Here is a 21,191-nt window from a genome sequence, read left to right as displayed (position 1 = left end):
AACTTTTAAGATACAGAAAGACTGCTTTACGCTTAAGAATGTTTGTAGCCCTCTACAGTTTAAAGAAATAACAGGAGAAGAAGAAAAGAACAATAATAGAAAAAAGAATTAGTTCTAAGAACAAGCAGCGTTATAAGGACTAAGTCACCGAGACAGAACCTAACCGGTCAGAACAAGCAAGTAATGAGGTCAACAATCCCTTCATTAATCTATCTAGAAAATATGTGCAATTGAGGAACAACAACTATAATTCCCATTTTAAGGGTTGAAATAATTCACATTATTACTTAAATCGAAGAAAGTCTGAAATAATCCTATTTCTTTTAAGTGGATGTTTAAAAAAAAAAAAAAAAAAAAAGCGCATTACCGTCAAAGTGGGTAACGCTAGTTACGTATGTAACTGTGGTTCTGTGAATTCCGGATGACCGCCAGAGGCAGTGCAAAGCACAAGTGGATAATCGCTGCGCCAGCTAGATAGATCGAGAAGAATATAACAACAAAGTCACGTCATGACGCAGACTGAGACGTGAGGATATAACCCACAGCGATTCGGTGCCCAGCCTCAGAATGCTTTCTCGCGCATTCCGAGTGACGATCGAGGGACTCTGGCGGTCATCCGGAATTCACAGAACCACAGTTACATACGTAACTAGCGTTCTGTTTCATTCCTACTGACCGCCAGAGGCAGTGCAAAGCACTAGTGGACATATCAACACGGTCATGAGGAATGCAACCCACCTGCAAACATCAGGGTTGCTCCAAAAGGATTGCAGAGCTCACATCATGGGAAGCAGCCACGTTAACCTTGTAGAACCGCTCGAAGGTACATGGAGAAGACCAGGGACCAGGTAGCAGCTTCGCAGATATCCGCCAAGGAAACTCCCCGTAAAGTGGCCCAAGACGAAGACACGCCCCTAGTGGAGTGACAAGTAACACCCCCTGGTAAGGGCTGATGAGATTTATTATACGCCAACTTTATCGTCTCAACAATCCAGCGTGATAATCTGTTTGGACAAAGGTGCACCCTTGCGTACCTCACCGTAACAGACAAATAACTGATCCGTCTGTCTAAAAGAAGCGGTAGACTTAACATAGCACTTTAAACCTCGTACAGGACACAGAAGATGAGACCTCCCCCCATCTGTATCTGAAAAGGCGGCTGAAAAGCAGCCAGATGAATAGACTGATTCACAAATTGTGGTAACAAAACTTTAGGGAGAAAGGCTGGATTAGGCTGAAGAATGACCCCAGACTCCTCTGGTAACCAGCGTAAACACAATTCACTCACTGACAAGGCATGAAGTTCACCAACGCGTTTAGTGGAAGCAACGGCCAACAAAAAAGACACTTTTAAGGACAACCACTTAATATCTGCAACAGCTAACGGCTCAAATGGTGGTGCACAAAGGGACTCTAGAACAAGCGGTAAGTCCCACACAGGAAAGGGAGTAGAACGAACAGGCTTTAAACGCCTCGCTCCCTTCAGAAAACTACAAACAAGGTTATGAGACCCAAGGGAAGCACCTGCAACCAGGTCATGATAAGCAGATATGGCAGCAACATAAACTTTTAAAGTGGAGGCCGCCCTGTTGTTATCTAATAGATGCTGCAATAAACTCAAAACTGTCGGCACAGTACAGTGAACTGGGTCAATTCCTTGATCCCCACACCAAGAAGAAAATATCCTCCAACGAGCAGCATAAAGTTGTTGTGTCGAAGGAGCCCTAGCGTTGCCGATAGTGTTCACTACTGCTGGTTCACAATCCATTAACTGTGATCTGGACCCAAGGGCCAAACCCAGAGCTGAAGACGAGTTGGATCTGGGTGCCAAACACGGCCGTGCATCTGAGAAAGAAGGTCCCGTCTGGTGGGAAGCTGCCATGGTTCGCCTTGTAACAGACTCAGAAGGAGAGGAAACCATAGCCTGGATGGCCATCGAGGTGCCACTAAAAGCACCCTGTGCTTGTATAGGAATATACAATGTAACGTTTCCCACAGAAGTGGAAATGGAGGGAACGCATACAACAGGCAACTCGGCCACTTGTGGGCTAATGCATCCTGTCCCAATGTGGCGAACCACCAGCGGCAATGAGTGGTCATTTCCGATGCAAACAGGTCGACCTCTGCCTTGCCAAACCGTCGCCAAATCAACTGTAAATCCGGGTGAAGTCTCCATTCCCCCGGGAGCAGCAGATCCCTGGACAGAGCATCCGCCACTTGATTGTCCAATCCCGGAAGATGAACTGCCCTTAATGAGGCCAGCCGGCCCTGAGACCATGTGAGGATCTTGCGAGTTAGCAGTAAAGACGCAAGAGACCTGGTGCCGCCCTGATGATTCAAATGAAAGACCGTCGACGTGTTGTTCGGACCGGACAAGCACATGACGACCCATCAGGTTTGGTAAGAAGTGTTGTAGAGCTAAGTACACTGCCTTTAACTCCAGGACGTTGATATGTTCTAAGGCCTCCCTGGTTGACCAGTGACCACCAATTCCTCTCTGGTTCCACGTTGCCCCCCATCCTGTTAGTGAAGCATCGGTCGTGATCACTTCCCGACGGGAGGGCACCACCCCTAAAGGCACACCGGCTTTCAGAAATTTTACCTTTTTCCGGGGTTTCAATGCACGGACACAGGCAGGCGAAACGACAATCATGCAATGGCGATGTCTCGCTGAATCTAGCCCTAAGCTGTTGCTCCACCTCTGAAGAGGCCTGAGGTGAAGCAAGCCCAAGGGGATCACGGATGTGGCGGCGGCTAACATCCCCATTAGTTGCAGAAGGACACCATAAGGAATTTTTTTTCCTTGACCGAAACGAGTCAGTAACTGACAAATATTGTCTGTCCGTGTGTGAGACAATGTGGCAGACATTGTGATTGAATTGAGTGTTATTCCTATGAAGGTTATGGTCTGTTCTGGGACCAGATGACTCTTTGTGTCGTTCACAGTAAGGCCCAACCTCTGGATATGTTCCAACACAATCCTGATGTTGTGTAACGCATGTCGTCTTGTTGGGGCACAGAGCAGCCAATCGTCCAGATAGGGCAGAATCCTCATGCCCTTGGACCAAAGAGGAGACAGGGCCGCACTCATGCATCTTGTGAAAACACGAGGAGCCAGAGATAGACCGAATGGTAGAACTCTGAACTGATAGGCTTGATTCTGAAAGCTGAATCTTAGGAACTTCCTGTGGTGAGGAGCAACGGGAACATGGAAGTAAGCGTCCTTCAAGTCCACACTCACGAACCAGTCTCCTTTCGTCACAGATCGAAGAACGTCGACTGTGCGTAACATTCGGAAAGGAAGAGACTTCAAGAACATGTTTAGGCGTCTCAGGTCCAGAACTGGACGAAAACTGCCATCTTTCTTTGGAACAAGGAAGTACGTGGAGTAAAACCCGTCCCTCTGACTGAGGGGAAGAACTTTTTCTATGGCTCCTTTCAGTAACAGTGAATGAATTTCTAAGGAAAGGGCCATTGAACTGGTTACATCTTTGACGACTGTCGGAAAGATTCCTGAAAACTTGGGAGGCCGGCGTCGGAATTGCAGAGTGTATCCCCTGCTCAAAGTCGCCAGAACCCAGGGGTCGGACACTGAATTTTCCCAGTAATGGAGATGCTGCACAGTGAAACGACCGACCGCCGGCCCCATAGCTTCAGGGTTTTTGGCCTCTGCCTTTAGGACCCGTGGGGGGGCGCTGACGTGGTCTCCCCTGCTGGTGATGGTGAAAAGGGCGCTGGGCCTGGGCCTCCTCGGTCCCTCTATGTCGCTGTGGAGCTTGAAGCTGAGAAATGTTCTGCTGTCGCACTCGATGCTGTGAGCCCGGATAGCGTGCGTGAGCCGGAGTCAGAGGCATTCTAAAAGGTGGTGCTCGTGAAACCTGAGTCAGTTGTCGTGTGGCTTCTGACAACTTCATTCTCTTCTCCAATACCTCAGAAACATTGGGGCCAAAAAGATGTCCTGGTAAAATTGGCAGTTCTCTCAGTGTCTTCTTACAATCTTCAGATAACCTTGCCTGAGCAAGCCATACTTGACGCCGGGCTGTTAGAAGGGTCGCTGAAAGTGTCCCAAGTTCCCGAGTCACATGACCCATAGTCAACAGAGCCTTCTGTAAGAACTGAAATGTAGAAGCGTCAACGCTCGCTGACTCTAATGTGTTATTGCAGGCAAGAAGCAGCTGGCAGATAGTATTCTCAGCTCAAGTTATATAGGCTACCGACTCGTATGCCTTCTTCAATAAAGTGTCAGTACGTCCACATTGTGCACTCGGGCAGCGTACATTGCCTCTTAGAGCCTCATCTGGTGATACCACCAAAGCTGCAACCGGCTGTTCAATTTCAGGTGCCCGTCCTACCCCAATGGAGTCAGCCTCAGCCATTGCGGCAAGAGTGCGGGCTGTCTTTGACCTCCTCCTAGGCACATTGGGACTGGTAAGTGCACTAGAGAATTCTGTCACAAAATCCTTACATGGCGGCATCGTGAACACATTACTATCAGCAGCTTGTCTGAAGAACACATTGGTTTGAATGGGTTTGACAGGTGATTTGTCAAGACCCAAACGAGCCACCGCCATCTGCAGAACAGATAATACATCGTCTGGAGCAGATGGGCCTGCGCCCGATGAATGTACAGACCCACCGCTTGAACCACCTGTAGCATATAGGTTAGAAAAAACATAGTTTGGGAGGGTGGGTTGTACTGCAGGTTCCACCGATTCTCCATCAAGAAAATGTGAATTAGACGCGCTCATGGAGAGAGCGTCAAAATCTATAGCATGTGGGGGTTGGAAATCACTCTCATCCACTGGTGTGTTCTCAGTATGTGGGGCCGACACTGGAGGTTGAAAAGACTGAAGAAGACGTTTCATCTCCATCTTTTCTGAAGAGAGAGAAGCTACAGTCTTCGATAACAAGTGTTCTGAAGTGTCTTTCTGTAGTTCAGATTTCTTCTTGTGTGATATATATCTTAGTGACGCGTTTGGTCAGCACTGCGGAGATGCAGCAGGTGAGGGTGAGGTCCAGGTGGAGACGAGCTGATGGAGTCTCCGAGTTTGTCGAAAATGGACGATCTGCATGCACGTTGGGGTCGAAGGCGGTGGGGCCTGCTTTCCACTACGCGGATGTGATGTGATGGCCCGGGATGTCGCTTCAGCGAGGCTGGCATGTGCGGTCTGTCCCAGATAGACGCGCCGCTCCCGGGCTCAAATGGCTCCGTCCTGTTGACCGCCTCGTCTGTCCAGGATTCCGGTGACACCGCATCGCTCACAGGAGGGACACAAGAACGGAGATGAGATTGTTGTGATGCTGTGTAAAATGAACAAGGTGAGAATACCTGTAATTTGTCGATGGTGCTCCTGTTGTAAGCGGTTGTGTTAACATGGATCTCATCTGTTGGGCAGTTCAGCGGGTAACTGCATATACAGGTCATCTTATCTCGCACTTGCCAATCTGGGCTGCCAGTCATTCCAGTTTCGCTGCAGTTTGTGGGCGCTGCTGAAAATTCCCCAACACTTCCAGTGAAAGAAGGAAAGATCTTGCAACATATCCCTGCCCAGCCTTTGGATGAGGGCGTAACTTGCAAACCTATGGCAATAAACAGTCGGTAGAAGCAGAATGGCTGAGAGTGAGTGAGAGACCTGCTGTTTTGTATGGCATTCAGGCGTACATGTTTGAACTGGAATCAGACCCAGATGATGAAGAGACTCCGGCAGAAGAAACACAAATGAGAATGGACCAGGACGTCTCGGAATGGTTATTTGATACATGTACTTATAGAGTTGTAATCGCGTCCCCTATGCAATTATGGATGTGCAGCACACACACAGACACACCAAACTGTGATAACGTTGGCGCAATTTTTTGAAACTACAAGCACAAATACTGTGATAACGTTTGCTGAGTACAAACGAAATTACATTTATGCGAGGGACCTGTTGTGTCATGTTTACATTACTTGTAGTACAGGTGCTTATGTGGCAAATGTGAGAAGATGGCTACAGAACAAGAAAATATATGCTGCAGGGAGATAGAACAGGTATTAATTTATTTACATTTGTAATTGTTGCAAAAAATAATACGTGACATAAAACTGTCTGACGCTATTTGTTGTATAGAAGGTTACAAGACGGATGAAACAGCAATTTTGATGTCTGTCTTTACAGAAAACATGCACAGTTTTTAATACAATATCTTTAAAAAATATATTTATAAACGTGTGGTTACACACTATACAAACAAGGTTTAAATTATTACACAGACATCCTACGACGACGACAACAACTTTAGACGCATTTGTTGTTGAATTGGCTGACATCGACTGAAATTACTATTTGCTCAAAAATCATAAAATACACTTACTTCTACTTGAGGTGACGTAGGCAACAATCCACACTTGAGGATTAACTTTGAAGCAAGACCTGCTTTGAATTGACCCTCGTTCACAAAACAGTCTGTCAGAAAATGATTTGCGCAAACATAAATGTATTTTGGAAGTTTAAGTGGCGCCTTTCCTTCCTAAATAAAATCCATCCACTGCATTTTCAGTGGCTCTGATGTCGGAAGTAAGTGAAAACTACTATAAACATTATTACATCCCACAACAGAACAGTTATGTTTCTTAGGAGAAATTTTCGACAAGGCAGCACAAATCGTCAGAACACCGGCTGTCATTGAAACAATGGAGGATGGTGAACACATCACCAAGGGCGGGGTCAATGCCAAAACCACAGTGTCAATCAAACCACGTCGGTGGGGCTTGCTCAATTCTACGTCACACTGAGCCGAATCTTAGAACAGCTCGTTCTAAGACAGTGCTTATGATTTATTGAGATTGTAAAAAAAACACTGGGTGGATTTTTATCATTCTAGGGTGGTTTTGCTCTGTCACTCCTATGTTATGTGTGTATATTGTCTATATATATGTGCACTATGTGTAGTTTGTGTGTAGAATTCATGTTGATGGCACTTTGTGTACAGACTGTGAAAACAAATTTCCTCCTCTGAGGATAATAAAGAATGAATCTGAATCTGAATCTGCTCACATACTGCCAACACACATTTATGTTCAAACACCATGTAAAAGTGAATTTTGCATAATAGGTGCCCTTTAATGTCTAACTCAGCGAGGCGAAGCTGTCTCTGAGACATCGGTAGTATACTACAATGCAAACACGGATCAGTCAGGGCCTCCTTCAGATGTTGAGCGCCTAAACATGAAGGGCATCGATCGTGCCCGTCGTCGGGAAGAAACAAATTCGGACACAACTTGAAACGGAGATGAGAGAGCTATGATCCATGACTGCGTCAATAACACGTCCTCGGTTAGCACCTAGGCACTTAAAACTGTAATAACACCCACTGAGCAGTTCGAAAAAAATCTTCGGATAGAACCGAAAATTCTAAAACATGAAACGCTCACAAGTAACTTAAGTCAAGTGTGCCTTCGGATATACCCGCAAGGCATTCAATGACTAGCACAATGGCGAGTAACGTTATGTAATCAATCTAAGATATATATATATACTGATATTACGTAATAGGTTTGCGGTGAACGCAACCTAAGCACGGTCAAAAACAGCCATCGGATAGTACCGTGAAGCAAAGAGTATCGCCGACACAACAACACAATCGTATGTACTCAAGTAGTGAAGAAAAATAATCCAAGATATCCGTCCTGATGATAGTGTAGAGTGCGCTGTCACAGCTTGGGAGGGCGAATCCTCGCAACTCAGGTAAGCTGCACGGGACAGCGTGAAAAACAAACGACCTATCAAAAGCGAGAAAGCGAAAGAGGCTGGGCACCGAGTCGCTGTGGGTTATATCCTCGCGTCTCGGTCTGCGTCATGATGTGACTTTGTTGTATATTCTTCTCGATCTATCTAGTTGGCGCAGCGATTATCCACTAGTGCTTTGCACTGCCTCTGGCGGTCAGTAGGAATGAAACAGAACGGCATTTTTGGCTCAAAGTGGATGTTCCAGAATTCACACAAATATCAGTTCCAAGGTCAAGTCGAGCATAGCATCAGTCAATGTGGAATTCAAATCCGTTACCTTTTAAGCAGGAGGAAATATTTCCGGACCATCCACAAATGCTCGTCCGCCGATGAAAAAAGCTCTTTTGTTCTCTTTACGGGCCTTTTCAAATATGGACCAAAGCGTAATCCTCCTCGCTCTATCAGCTGGACAGATCTTCTGTGATTTTCAGTCGGTTCTCAATCAGAAACTCTGCGTCCTTGGCGGCACGCCAGACAGCATCTCGGTAAAAACGCGAGGTGAATTGGAAGATAATTCCACGAGCTTTATTATTTGAATTAACATGACCAAGTCGGTGTACCTCATCAACAACTTCAGGGAATTTATCTTTAAATTGTGGTAGAGGACATTGGCACACATTGATAACCTCATGACGGACATTTTCTCTTTCTTTCTCTGGAATTCCGTGGATTCTCAGGTTTCATCTGCGTGTAGGCTTCTAGATGAGCCAGGCGACTTTCTCGCTCAGTGGAGTTAATTTCTTCTTTCTTTGCGCACGAGTCAATAAAATCAACTATTTTTTTCAAACTTTTATCCTCGCTGCAAACAAACTCAATGGTTTCCATCATTCCAGAGATTCGTTCCGTAGCCTATCCTAAAGACAGCTTCATGTCTTTAATCACCCGCGAGTTTTTGCCAATCAACTTTTCCAAACCGCCTGATCTATTTTTCACCAACTGAGAAAGCTCAGAGAGCTGTGTGGAAATAATTGCCGTATTTACGTAATCAGCTCTTCGAAGTTTAACGGCCGGAGAACCGCACGGAGTGTCGTGAAGCGGCAGAATCACCTCCTCCGCCAGCATAATTTCAGACTCATCATTTTGTTCACAATAATCATGCAAACTGTCCTTCAATACCCCGAATGCAGGATAAACTGCTTGTTTATCGTCAGCTGTGCTAGCAGATCTAGCAGGAGTGTCCGGCACTGTTTTCCCTGACTTCACACCTTTCCTCTTTTCAGATCCTCCCTTATTTTGTTGTTCCAAGAATTCAAAACATTAATTAAAGAAAATTAAAAAAAAAATACCCTCTAAAGTTCGTTATAACTACTATAAAACAGTTTGGGATTGCCGAGCTCACAAATATAGCCTACATGTGTTCAGGGCGCCATCTTGTATGCCTCCCTGGCGAATGTCGTATGTCCAGATTACATTCATAAAACAACGTACTTTTTTAGATGTCATGAAGTAGCCTAATTACTCACTAGAAATAAGTACCTACTCAGCTATGCGATTTCGGGTTACAGCCCATTAGTTGTCGCGTGTCACCAACGACAAGAGACTGTCACGTAGGCTAAAAGACGAGACTGCGAATGATAGTAGGCTACTTGAGATCGACCCAGGTTTATCATGAGTAAATAATGCCTTAAATTTCCGAGTGTTCCTCATGCAAACCTTTTATATACCTTCAGAATAATTGCTCACATCGTGTGGATTACCTTTATGATTTTAATTGACCATCTGTTTATATTGACTATATTTATACTGACTATATTTAATTGACTATAAGTTAGCAATAAATTTGCGTTAACGCCCAATAACCACTAGATGGTGCCTAATGACACCAGTTTTTTTGTTCATTCTTTCTCATCCGACTTTGAAATCTGGGATTCAAAATGTAATTTAAACCATACTCATTTCATGGTGGAGGACATGATCATCAGGTTTTACACAGACTCCTGGAGTTCATGCAGCTAGGAGCTGCTGTCAGTAAAGCACACGCCCCTCTTTAGGAGAGCCAGAATCTGTTTTTAATAATTTAAAAGTACTATTGTGATGTAAAAGATAAGATGTTATCTATAGCCTTATGACAACAATAATAATCAAAAGGAATTTGTTTGTTCGTTGGCAGTCGATGCTTCTTACCTCATTTCGGCTTCTGACACAAGAAAGACACATCAAGAAGCCTAACATACATAAAAGGCTTTAAAAGTTTCCACTGATTTAAAGCTCAACCTGAGACAGTGGAGTTTGATCTCAGAACACTCATTCAATTCTTACCAGAACAAATGATCTGCTCCATGCTATCATTATTTTAAAGCTCTGTACCCTTACTGTTTTTTTAGTCTTCAGTTGTTTCTGTTTATGGTAGAAAGCACTACCATAAACTACCATAAAGCACCTTTTAGGTAGAAATAGCCACATAAAAGAGGATTATTTAATGAAACAGATCTGAGAACTCAACTCCTGAATTATGAAAGCTCAACGTCTAATCAGTAAAATTGGTTTGGTGTCAGTTGGGGCAGCAGGGATTAGATTTTGTAATTTGTCAAACACAAGTTTTCACCATTTAGTCACCAAAATGCATAAGGGCATACAGCAGGCCTCACTCTTGAACAGAATGGTTAAAGGCATCAGAAACTGTTAAAGCTGTGAAACTCCCTTCTGTGTACCTAATGAATCCTTAAAACATTAAAGGATGGCCCTAATAACATCTTTCAATGTACTTGAGTCTTTGGTTCTCATTGATTCCGATCTCAGCCTCCATTAACTCTCAGTCTCAGCCAAAGAGCTCAAATGCAAAACATGTTTTCATTTAAAGTTGTTGCATTTTCAAGGCTCATGTGAATTAAGTCTTCACTCAGGATTGTGAAAATACATGGAAGAATGAGAACAGTCCCACACACTCGATAAACAAGGACGTTGTGCTGTTTACAGAAGGATTCTGACCTCATTATATCACAGTCCACATGGTAGCTGAAAACAGCTCACTGAATCCTTCAGTATGTAAACTGTGACTTTTTTTCTCCATTTAAATTATAATTGATGGGCTAGATCAAATATTTTATGAATTATAAGACACTAACACACTTTCCAAAGTTGCAACTTAAGGTAATTCAGTGATTGTGATTGGACGAATGGGTGTTGATGTCATCAACCATGTGCTTAGGATTCTGCATTGATGTCACAATGATTGTATCTATTTTATTAACCACAAGCCTGCCCTTTTTCTGTTGTGCAAGCATATAATTAATGACCTGTTGACACATTAGTTGTTCGTAGTGTCTGTTTGAGGAAATTGTGACTGATTTTAATATTTCCTAACCCTTTAATGATCATTGGTTATTTGCACCGGCCTAGGATTAGTATTAAACAATTTTAATATCAATTGATCACGTTAAATGCAGAGGATTATCGAACTCATGCTCATTTAGTAAGCAATTAGTTTTTGAACCAACTCATTTTTTATGTTGAGCTCTATATATACATACAAATCACACAGACTTGAATAGACGTTTTTTTTATTCATACTTACGGAAATATTTACGAGATTAGGATGTGTACACTAGCATGTATTCATATACATGCATATATATATACTTTTTACTCTTGATGGTAACACAACTTTTAGAGCTCCACAAGGGTAGCCTAGAGTTCTCCACATCATTCAAGACATTAAATCAAAATATTTGTTGGAAATGGTATAAATATTCATTAAAAATATATGAAACCAACATGAATAAATTAGATTTATATTTTGCACATGCGTTTAAAACCAAATTGTTAAACACTAATGTATCAATAATCCAAATGAACATACAGTAGCCTATACATCAGTTTTGATGTAGCCTATTTATATTCACACCGCAGCCCAACAGTAGCCTGCCTTCTTTCGCAAACATAGGCTATTTATCAACTAATGATTAACAAAATTCCCCTAAATCCGAGCGTGTGACTACACACTTAGTCTGTGCTTTTATGAAAGCACGGCCTTTATGTTTTGTGAGTATAAAACGGCAAAAAATGTGCTTGATATATGTTTTTGGAGTGCTGGTCATAACAAGCGGAGTTTTTAGCCAAGACACAACAACCGTACTGCCAGAGGTTCGAGGTAAGCTTTATTTGTTAAGAAAACACACTCTTTTAACTCCAACATACAAACACAGCGTGTTGGATCTGTCCAAGCCTGTCTCTTTTCCTCCTCACCTCCCTCAATAGAAGAGTTTGTAGCAGTGGGTTCATCTGTGAAGATACCGTGCACTGAAGGAGAGGGAAAAGGGGTGGAGTGGAGATTGAACAGCTCAGTGCTCGTCTCAAGCCCCGTTCTCTTCATACAGAACACTAGTTTGAAGAACCAAGGCATCTACACCTGTCACCAACCAAACGGAAACCTGATACTAACAGTATCTTTACACATGGGATGTAGGTTTATGCATATTTTCCTTTATTTAAAGCTGTGTAGTCTAGTGAAAAAAAATCTCACTATCCCAGAGAGCTTAAATTAAGAATTAAATTGAAATTCCGTTCTGTTTGTCCTATTTAGATCCCCCTTCTCCTCCGGATGTGCACTGTTGGTCTCCAACTTACCCTAAAATGGCCATATGCTCTTGGACACTGACTCCAGACCCAATACTTCCAACACACTATATTGCTACATACAGGTATGTTCCTGTACATTTAAAATGCATTGGTATAATACTAGATGTATTGTAAAATTGGCAAATCTGCAGTGGTGTAAAGTATTTGAGTAAATGTAATTAGTTACTGCACTTAATCTTTTTGGCTACTTTGTAGTTTGACTAAGTATCAAAGATATCAGCAACTTTTACTATATATTTGACTACATTTTTGAAAAAGTATTCCACTCTTTACTCCAAAACATTTGTGATGAGTAATGAAAGTAGTCCATACATTTTGCATGGCACCTAATTTTTTCAGCAGCAGTTTATTTCTGCCACAAAATAAGTGATATCGCCATCTACAGGGCATTGAAGGTACTATATATATTGTGTGTTTTTCCCTAATCCAAACTTGTCAAAAAAGACTACTTTACATGGATTAGTTAGAAGTTTTTGAATCGCAGGTGTTTCATATGAGATGAGGACATGGCTATAGCCATAACCAGCATGTCTAGTGCAAGTAGGCTTTGACTAATTCATTTTACTTAATATTATTTTATCTAACCGTTATATTGAAGATACCTTTTTGAAGGATATTGGTTTTCTTGTGCCCTTTTTGAAAACTGGAGCTTAACTGGGACTTGAGTGTTTTGTAGACTTTTTAAGAGGCTGTTGTGTCGACCTTGATTTTATTGCAATATTTATGTGTTCAGTTTTATTTTTATTTTAGAAAATAAACTTGTGATTGCTCTCCTCTCAATTCACCAGTTGATTGTTTTTCACTGGCATGTCTCTTATGTGTTGCTAGTGCATCTTTGAGCCTACATTTAGTATTAGTAAAATACTTAAGATTTGTGTCCTATTCCAAGTCTTCTGAAGAATCTGTAATGGCTTCTGATTCATGAGCGAATCATTCAGTTTGGTTTTGTGAACCAAATAAACTGATTAACTGAAAAGATCCAATTCAAAAGAATTATTTGTTCACGAATCAGAAATAATTTTTCATGGGTTTGGATTAACATGAGCATTAGTGAATAAATAATGAATGTGTACTATTGCTTGTATCTATATGAGATACAAGCATGTATCTATATGATTTACTATACATATTAAAATGTAGAATAATAGTTCAGAATATTTGCTTCTGAATTTAAATTTAGGAGCTTTTCAGAACCACTCTCAAGTGCCCGTCAATGCCAGAAATGGGAAGAACAAGACAGGCAATGTGCGCTAGAGGAACTGGAGATCTTTGCAAGAGAACCAACTCTTATCAACATCACAGCTATTAATGCTCTGGGAAGCACAACACGCATATGGCCATTTATTTTTGAGCAGATAGGTGAGCTTTTCATTGCTCTCTTCTACCATTCCATTTATTCCACTGGTTTGCAAACAGTCTGTATTTTTATTTTTAAACATTTATATAATCAATACAGGAAAAATATCTGAAAAAATAAACAAATATTCACATAAATATTTACTTTAGTCTATGTCACTACAGAAAATGAAAAGGAATATTTTCAAGGTCTTATCAATGTTCACATCTTCATGCATTATGCCATGGTTTTCTATTGAGTGTTTTAATCCCTGTCTTTGGTTGTGTTGTAGTGAAACCTGATCCTCCGGTGAATGTGAGTGTGATGGTAATGCCAGGCAAGAAGTTGTCTGTTCAGTGGGGTCCACCACCCACTTGGCCGGATCCTGTCAACTTTCTCCTTAAATACACAGTGAAATACCACTGGGGCAAACCTGAGACAGCTAGAAGTGTGAGTTTCTTGTGTAGACCGTGTTCTATAGTGTTAACGCTGTAAAGTACTAAAACAAAAATACCAAACGTAACAATTAAAGCAGTATTTGCAAAGTTACCTCATACAGGAGGGAAATATTTATTTCTTTAACATTTTTTTGTTTTCTAGCTTGGCCCTTATGAGTCTAGCAAAATGGTTCTGAGTGGACTGGTGGCAGGAAGGACTTATTACATTCAAATATCTGCAAAGGACTTCCTTGATGATGGGCGGAACAGCGACTGGAGTGCACCAATAAGTGCCACTATACCCATCAACTGATATGATAAATCTCTACATTAACCAAAAGTGTTACGTTTCAATGTTTATTATGTCACCAAAGTGTAACTTTGTTTATAAAAGCAACGATAACCAATATGCAAGCTCAATGTGCAGAATTTTCTTAATTTAAAAAAAGATAAACACCCAGTATAGCTCCACTAAATAATCACAAAGCATGTTAGCATTTCGAAAGTGTTCTTATCTAAACTTTATCTAACTGATTTTAAGTGGTTTGTGAAAAAAGAAAATCACACCTTTTCAAGCGGCAAATAAAGAACAAAAATGAATGCCAGTGTTCAATAACAAATCTGTAAGGAAACAAATCTGTTTCCTTTGAAAATCAGTTGATTTTCTTTTTATTAAATAAAATAAGGGGTTTAAAAGAATACTGGTGTTTTACCAATCTAACCCTTTATTTATACACCATTATAGTATTTAGTATTTTTTTAAATTTGGTTTAATGTTTACATTTTCATTTAAGGATACATTTTAAGTTTAGAAGTTTGCTATGTACTTATGTCATTTTTATTTTAGTTTTAAAGGGGTGGTAAAATGGCCTTTTCACAAGATGTAAAATAAATCTCTGATGTCCCCAGAGTGTGTTTGTGAAGTTTTAGCACAAAATACCCCACAGATATTTTTATTTAAAGTTGTCACATTTTGAGGGTTTGCAAAAACGCACCGTTTTGTGCCTGTCCCTTTAAATGCAAATGAGCTGCTGCAGAGGGCGGGGTTTCAAGAGCTCTTTTGCGTTAGCAGCATGGTTAGCAGAGCGATTACCTCACGCAGACACTAAAATGACAGAAACTGTTCGTGTTCTTTATTTAATGTTAAAACGGAGTCAGACAAAGATGGAGAGACTCAACAAGAAGTGACAACATGTAGAATGCAACAGGACGTCTCTGAATGGTTAGTTGAAGAATTTATGTTGCTGATGTGGAGTTAACTAACTTCAATTAGGATATTCTGTCATGTTAATCTATAAATCGCTCGTATAGGAACTGTTGTGAGATGCACATAGAGTGACTTTCTATTGCATGTGAAAAGAAGGATGTTAAAGTTTGAGCTGACTCACAAATACACTCTTATACAACAATTTTTCCTTTTCTCAACATCGACTGCGTGTTCCCGGAGGCGGGGTTTATGTACATTTTAGGGTTGCTGATGTCACTAAACCCGGGAGGAATGTCGTGTAGTCCCTACCAGCTGTTTTTTGTAGTCCTTTTCTTTAAACGCAAATATCTCCCTTTGCTTTGAACTTTGAGCGTTGTAACTTTGCAGATGTTGTTTATGCTCACACAAAAATTGCAAAAGATGCTTTCCAACAGGTTTTATTGTAGTTTTTGTCCAACTCCATTGACTTGTATTGGATGTTCTGTGAGGTACGGTATTGCTCCGCCGCCGGAAACGGAAACGGGGTTGTTTGCTAACACAGAAACCTGAAATTCTCGGGACAGCAGCATTTGTCCAAATTTCTTAATTTCTTCAAATCTTAACCGTTCAATTTAATCAGAAACAATCTTAAAACAGGGCTTTAAGTGTAAAATACCGAACTTGTCCTTTAATTTGAAGTTTTAATCATTTTAGCACTTCACAAATTTCAGCAACAACTTCAACTAATTATTGAATTTATTTTATTGAAATATTATATATATTACTTAAATGATTATTTCAGTTAGTTGCCAACACAACATTTCTAATTTTCATTTAAGGTTATGGTTTTTCATTTAATATTTATATTTTATTATATATTTTTTTTTATTAATTTCAGTTTTATTTCAAAGAACAAAAATTATTTTAATTGTTTTTTTTTTGTTAAAAACAATTATTATAAACCCATTCAGAATATAATTAAAGTAATAGTTCACCCAAAACAATAAATATCCCATGCACATTAATTGAAATTGCGAGGGGAAAAATTACTGACTTGACCAGTTCAAAACTTCTCATGTTAGAAAGAATGAAGGTCAAGTTTTGAATGATAGTGAGTAAAGGATGACAGACTTTTTTTTGTGGCTGAAATATTCCTTTAAAAGAAAACAACTGATGTGAATGAAATTGAAAGATATATTCATACATCTCATTGCACAAAATCAGATGCCAGGTAGTGAAGATTGTGACTGTTCCAGATACTTTAGCGTTCCCCTTTTAACATTATTTCTGGACATGTAAACAGCCAAATCCTGTTTTTATAGGTGCCAACAAAGCATCGCATGAATTCAGTCTAATACGTCAACAATCAGTGGTGTTACAAACTCGGAATGACGAACACCCAGGGAGAAAGAGGGTGCACGAGGCAGGTGTGCCGTCACCTTTTCTGGGCTGTGCGTGCCTGGGCCAGGCTTCCTCGTGATATCGATTGGATTATTATGACGGCTTTGCATGGAGAAAGAAGGCTGTCTGTTCAGGTAAACACTCGGTTCTGTGCTGTTGTACCGGCAGGGTCCTGGAGTCATGGACAGATCCTCCGATGGACCGCCTGCTTTCCTGCGTGCTGACATGGTGAAGCTGGCGCTGGAGGATTTGTTGGGGACGTGGGAGCCGAAGAGGTTGGGTAAAGTGTAGCTGTTGGGGGCGGGTACAGGATCCACACTGCGGTAGCGTGTGCGGAAAGCCATGGTGTAAGACGGAGGTCTGTGGTGAAAGCTCAAAGGTGGAGCTTTCTCGGGACTGTAGGCTCCTGGTCCAGGAGTCTGGAATGTATCAGCTGATCAGAAACAAGAGAATCAACAACTGCTTTATTTGAGTGTGTATGCCTTCTCGCTGCTGTTAGACTATGCTACAAATTATTATGCAAGTGACATAGCTATAGGATTTCAAAGAAAGTATCTGTACTTTTACTCAAGTATGGTTTTTAGGTACTCTTTACACCTCTGCAAATCTGTTACAAATCTATTGAACGTTAAACTGTCTATATTAGTTTTAGTTTTTCAAAGAAAATGTCTTTGTTTTATTTCTATCTTATATTTTTAGATAGCGGTTTGTTAAGTAGTTTGTCAGGTCTTTTTAGGTAAATGGAAAACCTACTGAAAGAGGTTGTTCCACATTCGCTAGTCAGTTCTCATGCAATATGGGGAAGAAGAAAGATCTTTCTGAAGATGAAAACCATCAAATGGTACAATGTCTTGCAAAAGGCATGAACACAACTAATATTGAGCAAAAACTGCATAGAGATTAAAAGATTTGCGAGTGATTTAGAGCACAGAAATTTTCCTTAGTTCTTTCCTAGAGTTCTTCTGTGCTCTAAAAAACTAAAATCTGAATGTTTATTGTACTGAAATTATACTGATATGTCACTTGCATAATAATTTGGAACACAGTGTAAAGTGAACATGACATAAGAATAATGCTGTTTACTTTCTAAATACACATTACCATTCGTATTGTGCAAGATTAATCAGTGCAAATTATTGCAAAAGGGAAAAACATTAACAATTCCTCTTTTTCAACCCCTACATTCTGGCAATGCCCATTTTCAAGATACAACCCATCCATCAATTTTTCCATTTTTTTCAATTCATTTTCCCCATAGGGATTTTTTAAAAGTCTTTATTAAAGAGTTATAAGCCATGAACCACACAAACAGGGTGAATCAACATTACAAACTTTGATTTGAAGAAAAAATCATTTGAAAATCGGACTAAAAGACAAACACATGCAGAGACAAATACATACAAATATCTAATTAGTTTGAGAGCATATAGTGACACTGACTATTACATCATTCACCGTCCTTCATTTGAGAGAATCTGCTGTTTAAAATGATTATTTAACAAGTTGAATTAATGTTGGCTTCAACAAAAACATATATTCCATACATTAACAACCTCATAGCTCAAAGTAAACGTTATCTTTGATTCCCTTATGGGGAAAACTAATACTTCCGCAATTGAACACTATTGAATATCCGGTTTCATTCAGAAATATGTAACATTACAGAAGTAAAACTGGTTGACATGTTGACTTCATACAGCCTAATTTTCTTTTTAGATTAATATAACCAGACCTGGACTTGTTTTTAACTTTCAGTTATGAAAAGGTCCTGGATAAAATAATAAACAGATATGTTTAATAAAAAAGGCGAAAACATGATCAGACGAGATCAGAAGAAATCCCACCTGTCTTCTTCTTTCTACCCAGCATGGAATACGACGGGGTACCGTCTCTGCCAAAGCGTGTCATTTTTCCATCTACATGATACTGCGGCCCTGGACTGGAATCCACAGACACCACTATTCAAAAGCAACATTACAGGAAAACACCAGAATTTCATGAATTACATTTGGTAGACATGCGAAGCAACACGAATTTATAAGGCTGAGGCATTCCCTGCAGTGACTATTGCTCTGCTCTACTGTTTGAGCAACAGAAATGCTATTTAACATTAATTCAAATCCAACATATGGATCAAAATCAAGCATGTGGATTTTATTAGCTTAATATGCCAGAGAAATCACATTTATCATTTTATTGCATGTCGTTGTTTGTGATATAAAGTCCAGATGTGTGAGACGTTTTTTTGTAATAATACTTTGATCAAACTGGGTGTTCTCAATCGCCTCCAATTCCTTCCAAACAAGTGTTACATGTCACTAATTAGGCGTGTAAGTGTGTGCCTGTGTGTTTAAATCCACCTACTATTTCAGTACTACAATGTAGACACTAATTAATCTATAAAATTATCAGTCCGTATAAGTGCCATGTTGATATATATGTACTTTCTGCATGAACAATCATGTTAAAAGCGTTCTCAAGTGATTAAACCCAGCATTAGTTGAGTGGATCATGTCATCTGTCAGTGTGAGAAGTGTTTGATTTCATGTTATGTCACTCACTGTTGCTGCTCATGCGGCTGTGGAAGGAATAGGCCGGGCTGCTGGGTTTTGTGTAGTCATGGTTTATGTAACCGATAGTGGGCGGAAGAGCATAACGCCCAGGCCCGGGCCCTGCAGGCATAAACAAAAACAATGTGTGCGGAGCCTTTTAGTATTTATTACTGGAATTGTGTTTGTAATGAATGGGAAATAATGTGCATTAGTGAACATTATATGGGGTAAAAAGCGAAAACTTGTCGTGTTACTACTGGGACTTCCTGGTAAAATAAAGGTAAATAATAAATAAATGATGGTTGTATTTATAAGCAGGGTTATTATCAGTACTCTAGACCGATTAAAAACATTTTTATTAAATAAAATAAAGATTATAAACAAACTAAATGAAAATTAGAAATGTTATAACAAAAATTACTAACTGGAAATAAATACAAACTAAAACTGAAATAAATAATAGCAATATTCAAAATAATTAAAAAATGACAAAGGTGCATAATAAAAGTAGGCTACTAAAAATTCAAATGAAAACCCAAAATATAAAAATAAAAGCTAATTTAAAGTATTAATAAAAAAACTATAAAAGTTTATAAATAATACTAAAATAACATTGTAATAACTTATTACAGATAAAAATATGTCTCCTACAGGCTAATTAATTGTGTTAGTCAATTTAGGTTATACATCTGCTAGCTATGTTCCTCATAGTCACTTCCTTTTTTTATTAAATCTAAAATAAAACTATGGAATGTGATTCACGTGAGACATAAAAGGTCACACATGCTGTGCACATTTCTAAAGTCCAGGAGAACCTTGGCTGTAAACTTTCATTTGAAATCATATGAATTTTCCTTTTTTTTACACATTTAAATGTCACACAAGCTTTTTAAAGCTTTGGCCAAAAAAGAAGAACGGACAAAAGAGGTTCTATTCTCAGAATGATACAAGCAGGTGTTGCAATAAAAGACCTAACTGACAGTTTCTTTCATCAAACTGCCAATCCACTCTCAAGAGCCAAATAGGAGCATGTTTGAACTACTTACAGAGTCCTGCGCTAAAATAAATCGTCAGATCTCCTCGCTTTGCTGAATAATTCTTTCGACACAATCATTTGTACAAATGAATCTACTGAAAAGAGCGGTCACACACTTACCTCGTTCCCTGCCAGCAATGATGGGCCGCCGTCTCACCACTTCCCCCATGCCGTGTATATTTTCTGCCTAGCTTAAAGAGCTGACAGCAAAATCGGCTGCAAGAGTGCTCAAGGAGGTCCAGTAAAGGTTGAAGTTTCAGTTTAGACACACTGGAGAAATACAACTGTGGCCTGAATTATGAATGAATCTTACAAGCACAAGAAACCTTACCCTTGTCCAGGCTTCAAGAACTTCCATCTCAATATCTTTACGCATAACAGATTTCCAAACATCCATCACTGACTACAAAGGACACCTACAGTTACACCTTGGCAATTTATGTGTAAACGACAGCTAATGAACTAATTACACAATGTGAGATGGTCAACAACTGTGTGAATTTACTAATAGATCCGCTTTATTCTTTCGAGGTAACAAGATTATATATCAATAGCCGCCTGAAATGTAAACACTAAGATATATTCTGTACTTCATTCCATCAACTTGTGATCTAAAAATATTGGTAGCGCTTTTCAATAAGGTCTGATCTGTTAACATTAGTTAAACATTAACTAACAATTAGCAATATTTTTTTACAGCATTTATTATAGATTTCAAAAAAATTCAGTTACACTTTATTTTAAGGTGTCAGTGTAATTATACATTTAAGTACTGAGTAATAATAATTAACTATATGTACACACTGTAGGGATAGGGTTAGGATTTGGGTTTGGTTTAGGGTTAGTTGCGTGCAATTATAGTTACAGTAACTACATGTAACACGTGTAACAAGGAC

General features: G+C 39.8%; 2 protein-coding genes across 2 annotated transcripts; one reads left to right on the top strand and one right to left on the bottom strand.

The window, feature by feature from the left end:
* Positions 1-11,571: 11,571 nt before the first annotated feature.
* On the top strand, positions 11,572-14,478 carry ebi3 (Epstein-Barr virus induced 3). The gene is made up of 6 exons (XM_077222333.1): positions 11,572-11,859; positions 11,967-12,170; positions 12,292-12,409; positions 13,528-13,706; positions 13,976-14,133; positions 14,284-14,478. Exons 1-6 carry the CDS (start codon positions 11,727-11,729, stop codon positions 14,431-14,433), a joined length of 942 nt encoding a protein of 313 aa, XP_077078448.1. The 5' UTR covers positions 11,572-11,726; the 3' UTR covers positions 14,434-14,478.
* Positions 14,479-16,584: 2,106 nt separating this feature from the next.
* odf3l2a (outer dense fiber of sperm tails 3-like 2a) lies at positions 16,585-20,464 on the bottom strand. The gene is made up of 4 exons (XM_077221769.1): positions 20,416-20,464; positions 19,269-19,379; positions 18,552-18,665; positions 16,585-17,140 (listed from the first exon to the last, which is right to left on the bottom strand). Exons 1-4 carry the CDS (start codon positions 20,462-20,464, stop codon positions 16,653-16,655), a joined length of 762 nt encoding a protein of 253 aa, XP_077077884.1. The 3' UTR covers positions 16,585-16,652.
* Positions 20,465-21,191: the final 727 nt, after the last annotated feature.

The sequence above is a fragment of the Siphateles boraxobius genome, unplaced genomic scaffold (genome assembly GCF_051911475.1).
Source record: "Siphateles boraxobius isolate OS27281-9 unplaced genomic scaffold, OSU_SipBor_1 86, whole genome shotgun sequence".
NCBI lineage: Eukaryota > Metazoa > Chordata > Actinopteri > Cypriniformes > Leuciscidae > Siphateles > Siphateles boraxobius.
Note: the sequence above shows the minus strand (reverse complement) of the source record. Positions and strands in the feature narration are given on the sequence as shown.